The 10,810-nt window shown below is 37.9% G+C and overlaps 1 protein-coding gene across 1 annotated transcript in view; it reads left to right on the top strand.

Annotated features, from left to right (window-relative positions):
* Positions 1–5,399: 5,399 nt before the first annotated feature.
* Positions 5,400–10,810, top strand: part of CFAP74 (cilia and flagella associated protein 74) — a gene marked incomplete at its 5' end in the record, with an annotated part of 41,286 nt that continues 35,875 nt past the window's right edge. Inside the window, 5 exons of the mRNA XM_082776843.1 lie at positions 5,400–5,523; positions 6,458–6,548; positions 7,831–7,968; positions 8,618–8,716; positions 10,590–10,694. Coding sequence (XP_082632969.1) covers positions 5,400–5,523; positions 6,458–6,548; positions 7,831–7,968; positions 8,618–8,716; positions 10,590–10,694 — 557 coding nt within the window. The remainder of the gene's footprint in view (positions 5,524–6,457; positions 6,549–7,830; positions 7,969–8,617; positions 8,717–10,589; positions 10,695–10,810) is intronic.

The raw sequence follows: 10,810 nt of genomic DNA, 5'->3' as shown, positions 1-10,810 counted from the left end.
AGAATTCCTTGGTGCTGCTTTTCAGCTGTCATCTCGTTCACTAGTAAAATATGAACACAGATTTCTATACCTTTAGGATACAATTGTTAAAATAGCAAAAAAATAAGTGAAGGCAATTTGAACATTTAGAATGAGCGTTGGTATATGTATGGTATGTAGCCAAGCGTGTGAATATGTGTATTTAAGACCATGGCAGCATATGCTCTAAGGGGATGGACCTTGCTAAGAATTTGACCATGGAAACAAGTGAAAATACAATGGGGATTCTCTAAACTGATCATTACCAAAATAATCATATTTCCACACCAAATACACTTTCCTTACTGATTGACTTTGCTTCCATTAAAAAGTTCTCTGATGTCAGTGGTTCTGATATTGGGGGAAAAAAAGAAGAATATCATGTACATATTTTCTCTGAAATAATTAAGCAAGGTCTTTTTCTTACTTCTTCACCTACCATTTTGCTCCTTTTTCAGCAGCTCCGTAGCCAAAACTGGTAAGTAACTGCCCACAAAATCTTCAATGGAATTGTGATAGGAATGTGTTTGTGTTCAGGAGTGTAATAACTTATGATAATCAAGGTATATTATCAGGGTTCTGATTATCCCAGGAAAAATTAACTATCCCATTCATATCACTGGGCATTGCATACGGATATTTATCCATTTCTGTAATCATCTTGAATGATCAAGGTCCTATACTACAGATTTGGATTAATAATGACAGCATGAATGAGAGCAATATACATGGGGAGTCTTCCAGCATCACCATGATAGTGCCTGGGCTTAACAGGATGCTGTGTTATTTTCACAAGACTGATTTAGCTGCCACTTTGTGTCCATATTTCAGAAAAAGAGATGTTCTAAGATTCATTCGCACAAAATCCTAAAATAAACGTGTAACTTCTCTCAAATAAGTAAACTACATTTGATGTAAATGGGCCTTAATTATATCATCTGTATTATATAGAAGAAGGACAAATGCTAGGTCACTCAGCCTTGGGTTTAATTGATTTTGCCTACAAATACATACTTAAGCAAAATATGCGATTTTCATATATATATGTATATATATATATATACAACCCACTCAAAATAAGTAATTCCTCTTCGCCAAAGGGAAGAGAGGGGATAAAATAATAATGATCAACAATATATTTAATTTCCTACAATTCTAGCAGAATATCCCAAACTCTTTACAGTCAATGACAGATTAAAATTGCTTGAGAGATTAAAAAACAATTAAAATTGCTATTAAAACATCAAAACAAAAACAAAAAAGCTCCCCAAATCTTTCTCATCTAATCCTCTTGAACATAATTGAAGCTTTCCTTTAGCTACTGGCTTGTAACTGTCCAACAGTCTTAAAAAGATGGCCCATGATAGCACATTTTTCTTAAGCTTTTGTGTCATTCTGCTAAATTGCTAACTCTCCTCCATCCATATGGCTGCAGGCACTAACTTTTATTAAAGTATTTGTGTGGTCTGACCTTGCATATGGAGTTCAGACAGATAATAGGACTGCACGGTGGTCCAACAAAGCCAGGTTTTCACTTCAGAATCTGACAGTTTGGAGCTGCCTTCCACATTTGCTGTTGTACTCATGGAGAACCAGCAGAGCTGGCCAAGCAGTGTGGCAGTGACCAACGTGATACCCAAGTCAGTGTTTCTATCCCATCGGACCATGTCAGTCTATGAAAAGTTGGTGGGCTCCTCCCATGTCTGCACAATTTTGCAAGTAAATATAATTTAAGCCATTATTATTTATTAAATGTTATTTTTGCTATGTTAATAATAAACATTTTTACAGTATTTACATTTTCTCAAGTAGTAAGCGAAGATCACAACTTTGAAATAATATTTTGCTATAATTGAAAATTAGAAGCCCATGTTTCAAAAGCTGTCAAGTTTGGTTTTTTTTTGTTCCTGAACATGTAATGTGTGCGACTCCTTCCTGACTATAGTGCTCAATTCTTTTGTAACTGCTGCTGTAAAGTAATTTATTGGAGAGCATAATTTGGTGGGATTCAGAAGAAATATGCTCAGTGCTAAATAACAAGTTTTCATAGTCCTTTATTACCTCACAATTTCGGGAGCATATCAAAAGAACATTATTTAAATTAATTTTACAGTTGCACTGCATTACCTGATATTCTTAATAGATCATTTTCTAAAAGGGACAGGTGGTTTTGCAGCCAGCAAAGTAAAGATGTCATATTGCCATATATAATTTTTAGAGGCAAAAAAATGTACCACATGGATAATTAGTTTCATTCTCCCACGATTCCACATAAACAGCTCGTGAAAGACTGTTGTGGCAACGTCGCCAAATGTCTCTAGATATATAAATTACACACATATGCCTATTTTTATAAATGAGATTTGGAAATAACGGTAGCAATCATATGGTGGAAATATTTAGCTTATTTCAGAGGTTGTACAAAAATGATTCTTTGTGCTGTATCAATGTCCCATGGCCCCAGCACAACTGTGTCTGTATTTAAATATAAGTATAACCACAATATTATCGTTCCTTTCACCTAAAGCCCAGGATCAGAAACAGAGTTTTTAACTGCTTCCAAATGTTCTGCAGAACATCCAGTTCCTTCCCAAATCTGTTTATATTTTTTTAACACTCATGAAGTGCAGTGTGGCCACTTGGCCCTCCTCTTCTCTCCTCTGTGCAGAAGACCTGGGACAACATTCCCCACTCTCCCCCAAGCCAGGGCTAGCTCCAGGACTGGAGATGGTTCCCTCACTGCAGCTGTGCTGCTCGCAGTGCTGCGCTCTCATCCAGTGGCATCTGGCTGTCCTGCTGTGGGGTGCACTGACAGATGTGCCCCACTCAGTCTTCCTCGTAACATCTGTAGCAATGACTCATTGGTAAGGTGCTTGTCAATGTTTTGGCATTGTTTACACTCAAATGTTGATCTGTATCATAGAATATGGGCAGAGAAATTGGTTTATGTAATCTGATGAGAGCCACACTGCAAAAATTAAGATGCCATTATTGGCATGTCTTCATGCCTAAATGCTAGAAATCTCCATATATGAGCTGCTGTCACCTTGGAAACGTTCAGAAAAGAAATACCAACTGCCTGAAGAAGCACAGTATGTAGCCATATAGCAAACCGAACTGTCCAGTTCTACCATTTCAAATTGATCATGAGTTGCTACTAAAGTAACTTCACTGAAATGCCTCTAAATTTAATTTCACAGGGAGAGAACAGCAGGATCTTCATTTATACGTGCTCACTTTTGTACCCAAATTCTCAGAGGTGTATCACTGGTGGTCAGTGCCTACAGGATCTAGAACAGCAGCATCACTGATGCCTTTTTTTGTAAATCTCCAGGAGCTGAAAGCTGGAACAGATTCACTGATTTCAAGTTGATAAACTGTGATTTGGGAGATACAAGCTTGTCTGGGGAGGCATCATTTAGCACCTTCAGAGGAAGTGCAGATATCTCCTCTCTTCTCGCATCTATGTGTGAGAGGAAAATCTAGACTACCTTGCCCTGGTGACAATTATTCACCCGACATAAAATCACAACCGGCAGCGTGGCTAGGAGATGGTGCAGTCAGATATAACGGGTAGCGTGCCCTGAAATGACCGGTGCTGATGGGAAGGGGGCTGTTGTAAAACTTAATAATAATCTTTCACATACTAATTATGAGAGTGTGAGAACAGGCGGGCTTAGAGTTAACAACAGAATCTATTCTAGATCTGCAGAGACATCTATACAGTTAATCACTGAATATTTTTAGCCTATATCTTGTAGCTTTAATCCTGCAAATGTCTGGAGGTAACTTGTTTCATGTAATAGGAATAGATGCCATAAAATCAGCAGTTCATTGTATTTTGTGTAAAGAGGTAAGAATGTCCATACATTGCTAAAGAATGAGGACCTGTAGCACAATTGTAGGAAAGGAATTGGTGGCTGTGATATGTACTGTACATGTTAAATATGTAAATTAAATACTTAAGATTAGCAGCATGTGCTTTCATGTTTAATATAAAAAAAAATGACCTTCTCTTAGCAAGTATAGGAAAACAAAGAAATATTGCCTACAATGGAGTAACATTTTCAATATACCCTAAGTAAATCTGGGAATGCCTCATGTACACAGCAGTGTTTATTCCAACATAGAGCATTGCTCAAGGAACGATGTCCCAGTGTTTCAATAATTTAATCACTCTGAAACTTTGATCAGCTGCACTTCCATAGCATGCCTAGTGCCAAGAGTAATGGGACAAGATTCTGCTTTTCTGTGAATTTAATGGCATAATTCTTTGACTTTGTCCAGATAATATGTGGAATAGAATAGGAAGGAAAGTTAACTAGTTAACACTCGAAAACTAAAATCTGGCAACTGAGTGCCTGGTAGCAAGAACGCAGGTTCAGATGGTTCCTCTGAGGGAGTATTCCAACTGGGGCACATTTTATGAATAGTGGCATTTAGCTTTACTATGCAAATTACTCAAATATCATCTAAACACTTTTCCACTTTGTGTTTTTGTGCATTCGTGTAACGGTTATTGAGGTGTTGCAAGTGTCCTCCAGGTCGGCAGTTTCTGCTGAAGCGAGGGGAAGCGTTGAGAGTGGGAGATTATGATGGGCTGAACGATCACTACGCGTGATTTTTGCTGTAATAACCTTTAATTAGAACTAACGGTGAAACCCTATTGTCCGACTAGGACACGCTTATTCCCGAAAAGACCGAAAACTCGGACGCCGAGGACCCGCCGCCTTCCAGGACCCAACTCCCTCAGGCGCCGTCCCTCCCAGCTGCCACCACCCGCCCAGGCACGCACCACTCCGCGGGGTTGGGGGGGGTCACGGGGCGAGCACCGCCGGACGGCTCCAGCGGCTGCAGGGGGGGCTTCACGGGGGCGCCCCCGCGACGCGCCCCCGCTGTGGTTTGCTCCGTTGCCGGGGCAACGCATCCAACGGGCGCGCAGAGCGGCGGCTCTGAGGGGACGCCCTGAGTGGATGTGGCGGGGCTGTGAGGGGAGGCGAGGACCCGGGACCAAGAAAGTGTTCAAGGACGCTCAGGATAGCTGTTTTTTTGAGCCATTCCTTATGAATTTTAGGTCAACTGGTTGCCTAAGTGGAGAAAGTGTGTTTGGAAGGTGTGTTTTATTACTCAACTGCTTGTTATATAGATATATATAAATGCTTTGGCAGTGTGCTCTATAAGTGATTTGTTGAAGTTAATACCCAAAATGTGTGTTTAGTAGAAAGCCATGTGATGGTTTCCAGTTATTTTGTGTGAATTAAGTACTTACTAAATGCTATTAATTCATCTGGAAATATAGTCATCACTATTGTGAGTTCTTGGAGATATTTGTGTGTGTAAATATGGACTCTTGTCTTTGTTAGCCTGTTTTTTAAAGAACCATGAATATTGAAGATAGCAAGTTCAGTGATAATAATGAAGAGGACCAAAAAACTCCTTTACCATTTCTGGAAGAGGAAGAAGACCAGGCTGGTCAGTGCTCTGATGTGAAAGAATGCTGGAGAGGTGAAAATGAGTAATCATATTGATAATATACAAAAAGCCTCAGTTCTAGGAGTGACACGATATTCCAAATAAACGCAATTGTTCCAGTAGTCTTTTTTTTTTTTTTTCTTCTAGTATTACACTGCATCAGGTGTAACTAGTTCAAATCTAACCTTTTTTTTTTTTTTTTTTTTTTTTTTCCTGTAGTATTAAATTTTCACCTTAACTCTGAAAGGCATTTTTTGTTCAGAGTAATTGATGGTGAAAATCAGTATTTATATGGGTTTGATTCAGCCACGAATACATTAGGATCTAGAGCCACTTGGGGTGCTCTAGACATCTAGCATAGTGGTGGCATAGGTCTTCCACTGATCCTGATCCAACTCTGTGAAGTGGCCGGGTGGATTCAGATATCTAAGCTGACAACAGCTGCCTGTCAATAGGCAACTGATTTCTCTAATTGCGTCCAAAAGTATGTTTATGGATGTTATATCAAGCAAAGTATCTACCATTTTATGGGTTATCATGTGTGGTATAGAGCTGGATACAGATTTTTATGTTAAGAAAGTGTTCTTAGGCTGTTCTTTTTTTCCCCTGTCCTTTTCTTGACTACATAAATATTTAACAGTATATAAATAATACTTATTAAATAAAGCTTAATAAATACTTCTATCTTCAATGCAGATCAGAATAATGAGACGTGGAGCAGGGTGTTAATGTAAGATAAACATAGTAGACTTGGCATTCTCTTGCTTTGGTTTCGAGGTGTACAGTAGCAGTCCTGTGTGGTTGTTTTGTGTTTTCTTTTTTTTTTTTTTTTGACATATACTGCAGTAATGCTATAATACATCATCCCTGGATCTCTACATATTTTGACTTGGCAGCAAATAGACGAGAGCTTTGCATTTTGAAGCTCAAAGTCTCTTTATTAAACTGTTGTTTTGTTTTCTATTAGAATACCAGCTTGAAGAAGAGTTGGCTGATGGTGGTAAGATGTGGAACAAGGTCACTTCTGAAGGAGCTGGAGACAAGTCTGAATCTAGCATGTAAATAATTCATTGTTTTGTTAGCAGCTCTAACAACAGCTTCTTTATAGTGGTAATTTACCTTTTCCAGAGAAGGTTTGGTTAATTCAGCTGTATTTTTTTGTCAAATTAGTCATAGGCAATATGCATTTATCTAACACAGTGGTTGCACTACGTTCATGTGGCTTAATCATCTGCCCTTAAAGGAGCAGTTATTAGCCTGGGTGGTTTTATACCAAGCAATTTACACTTGTAAAACCCAGCCAGTTCTCTGTAATAATATGCTATGTTCGTATCCCTATAGAACATTAGGAGTTGTTAGAAAAAGAGGATTTTGTCTTATGAAGAATATCAGTGTTGGATTGTAAGTTTCTGAATACATACGGAGTTTTGCACCACTGTGTAAAGTGGATTAGCATAGAACTGGTGAGATGATAGGTTGGTTTTAAAGAAAGTGATAGAGCAGTTTTATTCCTGGTGAAATAAATTTACACGTAACAAAGGTCACGTATGAAAAATAATTCAGTGATTTGAATGTGGCCTTAAGTAGCTGCTGCTTTCTTGACAAAGAAAGATCAAAGCACAGTTTGGCCTACTTTGACAAGACTCTTGATCTCTGCCCTGGAGTGACCTGGCACAGGGTTACAGAGCATGATGAAAAACTGAAATAATGTTTATTAATATATGTATGTGGGAAGTTGCATAGCACATATGCCTACTGCCAGTACATGTTGACAGTGTTGCTGTACTCAACAGAGGAAGTCAAAATATGCCATGATTTTTAAAAATAAACAAACATCAACAAAACAAATAAACAACAACAAAAACCCACTACCTTCAGCCCTTTTCTTTCTGGATGTTTAAGTAGACCAAAATGGTAAGATTACCTCACTTGCAGACTGAAGCATTCTGTACGATGTTCTGAACTAATTTAGAATGTTCCCTTTAAAGTTTAAAACTACCGTTCAGGAAAACTGGAATTTGAAAACCTTAGGTATAATCAAGAGGAACTACAGGCATTTAAAAACAAAGACGTGCAATTAATGCATTAAATGTGCGAGTAAACATTCAACATTAGATACTTAAGTCTGGAAAATCTTGGCTTAAGTGCATGTACTCAAGCTTTTTGTACTGATTACCTTCATTTTTTTTCTTATTATATTGATTATATTTGTATCAGTTTGCTAGAATGAGTAAAACTGAAATAAAGAACCCATGAATGCATAAATGGATGATGCACAAACTTTGCATACCTTTTAAACTTGTCATGTTTTCATTATTCATCATGTCTTTCAATTCAAAGAGAACACTGTTGGAGTGACGTTAATGATATTGGGGCTATGAAGTATGCAGATAGAATTTCCATAGTAGCCTTATACAGGAACCTAAAACAGCTCAACAATGTAGCCAAAGAAAAGGAACTTGTGGTCACAAAAATCAGGTTAGTGTTGAAGCAAACATAAGGCATCAGCATAAATGTGCCATCAAATGCTGGGTTACTTTACCTGTTTTGCATATGGTTATAGTAATAATAATTTACACTTTTCAAAAAAATAAAACATTAATATTGATATTAAAGAAGAGGGGTTTGATCTGGAAGAATTACATGTTAATTCCTCTGCTATGTTTGCACAATTCTGTGGGTTCAACAGTCAGAAACAATAAATGGAAAAATCATTGTAAACGTTTTCTTAACTGTGATGGAAATGTTACATTGGAATTGGTGAAGTTACTCACCTACTTTAAAATAAGCACCTGCTATGAGTGTTTTGCTGTGTAAAGGTCAAAAAACTTTCATTGGCAGCAAATGTATCTGAAGAAGGCTAGTGTAAAAGTGCTGTTTATGCTGTTGTCTTTTTTGGTAATATAGATGACGTTAGACTAAACTCTTGTTACTCTTCTGGATTTTTAGAGAAAATAATTGAAATTAACAGGGGCTTCTAAAGAACCTCATAGGATGTAAACGTGGGATGGTAGTGGGGAGTTGGGGGGCTTGAAGGAATCCCAGCTGTGATTCTTGACCTTCAAAGAGTTTAATGGGACAGAGCAGAGAACTTGGAAAATGTAAACAATCTGTTTATTTGTTTCAGAGACGAGCTGACTACCTGCCAGCTGCGGATCAAAATGCTAGGAAAGCAGCTGGAGTACATAGACGTTGAAATACAAAAAGAGAAGGAGGCTGGCAATGTGTAGGTAGAGAATATTTCTAGATGCCAAAGACATCCATATAAAATCCAAAATAAAGACATCCGCTGTCTTTATCGGTGTGTAATTGATGAGCTAGTTTCCTTTTTTCACCGTGTCATGTTGTTGAAAACCTGATAGAATATTTAAGCATGTACAATTGAGATATTGATTGGTCAGTGACAAACCCCCAAAGTGTTGCATCTTGTGCTGAGAATGGCAATAGCTTGGAAGGCTGTTGTGATACAAGCTCTGTTGTGTGTGTGTTCAGCCAGCCAGCAGAGCAGTGCGTTCACTCCCAGCTTGGTGAATGCTAATACTGCAGTCACCTTCCAGGTGACTTGGTGTTTTCAGCAATAGCTCCTCCTTCTGAAATAAATAGTGGTGCATTAGTTGGGAATCATCAGTCTCTTTGCTTTCAGCTCTAGAGGTAATATTTGGTTAGTTAAATCAGAGTGCCATAAGAGGTGGGGATTTACAAATGGATAGGGAAGAGGTATGTGTTTTGAAGTGGAATCTAGCAACAACTGGTTATTAGATCAGCCTCATTCATTAATCTCAGTTACGTTTATCAGTCTCAATCAATTCTGTTCAGTATAGTCAACCAATACCAGTGTGCTATGTCACTTTGAGAGGTCATGGTTTTCCTTCTGATAGCTATTCCAACCATGGTTTATATGTATGCTATTTTAAAAATTGTTTTATGTTGTGAAATGCACGAATGCCTTTCAGGAGTGGTTCTGCATGCAGGAGTTGTTCTAAAACACTTTTGCTAGGAAGTAGGAGGCAATTTACTGTACTCCTCACATTTGGTTTAAATAGAAAGAAGTGGGTGGCTTGTGTACCGGGAGCCAGTGTATTGTGAACAAACTTTGCAGCTGCATTTTCTGACCTGTGTTATTCTTAAAGTTAGTGTATCAATGAATGACAGAATAAATAAAGGTAGGTTAATTGCCAAAATGGAATGGAACAAAAATAATGAGTTGAGTGCTAATGAGACTTCTGTGGTGGGTGCTAGTACTCCCCGTTCAGGGTATCTCAGACACTCTTAATAAGGAAGACCAACAAGAAAGACTGAAAAGCATTGTATGAGGTTTCTATACTTATGACAGGTCAAATTGTGAGGACTAGATATGCAGGAAAATACCACTTTTTGCATTCTATTATATTTACCAAATTAATAGTGAAGAAAGAAGACCTTGTAAGTTTCTGGCTTCTGAAGCTCAAATGCATCCTCTTTTAATGCTAATGAAAAATACTAGCTGCCATTAGCGTTACTGACACCTAGTACAAAAGTGTGAAGTTAGAGTAGTAACTACAGGTGGAAGATCCATTTCCAGTTTTTATTTTTGGGATGGAGTTTGTTAATATAGTCAGCTCAGTGCCTGTGGATGCTGTACTATCTGTGCACTAATTTTCCTGTGTAGAAAAGTCCAAGGGAGATAAGTGTGTTGCTATACTGCAATTGTAGCCAAAGTGTAGGGAGGATTATATTGCCATTTTAAAGGTGAAAGCAGTCATGGTTCTCTAGGTTTGCCTAAACTTAATAATGGTACTTCTTTTATTAGTTTAAGAAATCAGTTAAGAATTAGTTTAGTTGCTTCAAACTACTAGTCGGTGCTTTTTAAAGAAATACTTTTCTGTAAATTTCAACTGATGTGTAATAGTTTAAAGAAAGCTATGCCTTTGAAGGAACAATGGACACTTATACAAAGTCTCTTACTTTGCTTTCTAAATTAGTGGAATTCTAATACATAAATGTCAACTTCAAGCCATTATTTATTGTTGCTGATTTCATTGGGGGAGGGGGGGGGGTTCTTTCTTTAATATTCATTAGTTCCATTTTCTTTCTCATTGTTTCTTTTTTTAATGTACCAGTGCAGCCCTGTTCCGCCTACGGGCAGTGCACAGGCGACTGTGCACTGAACTGGAGGATGAGAAGGATTTTGAGTTGAAAATTGCTTTGATGCTGAAAGAAAACATGTAAGTGAGGGAATGAGAAAACAGTGTGATGGGAGTCAATCTTTATTATGCTCTTCATATGGTGTTTAGAGAGAAACTCATGAATCCATTAGAAATTGTTTGTAAATACTAACTTA

This window comes from Aythya marila, assembly GCF_965140915.1.
Source record: "Aythya marila genome assembly, chromosome: 21".
Taxonomy (NCBI): Eukaryota; Metazoa; Chordata; class Aves; order Anseriformes; family Anatidae; genus Aythya; species Aythya marila.
Note: the sequence above shows the minus strand (reverse complement) of the source record. Positions and strands in the feature narration are given on the sequence as shown.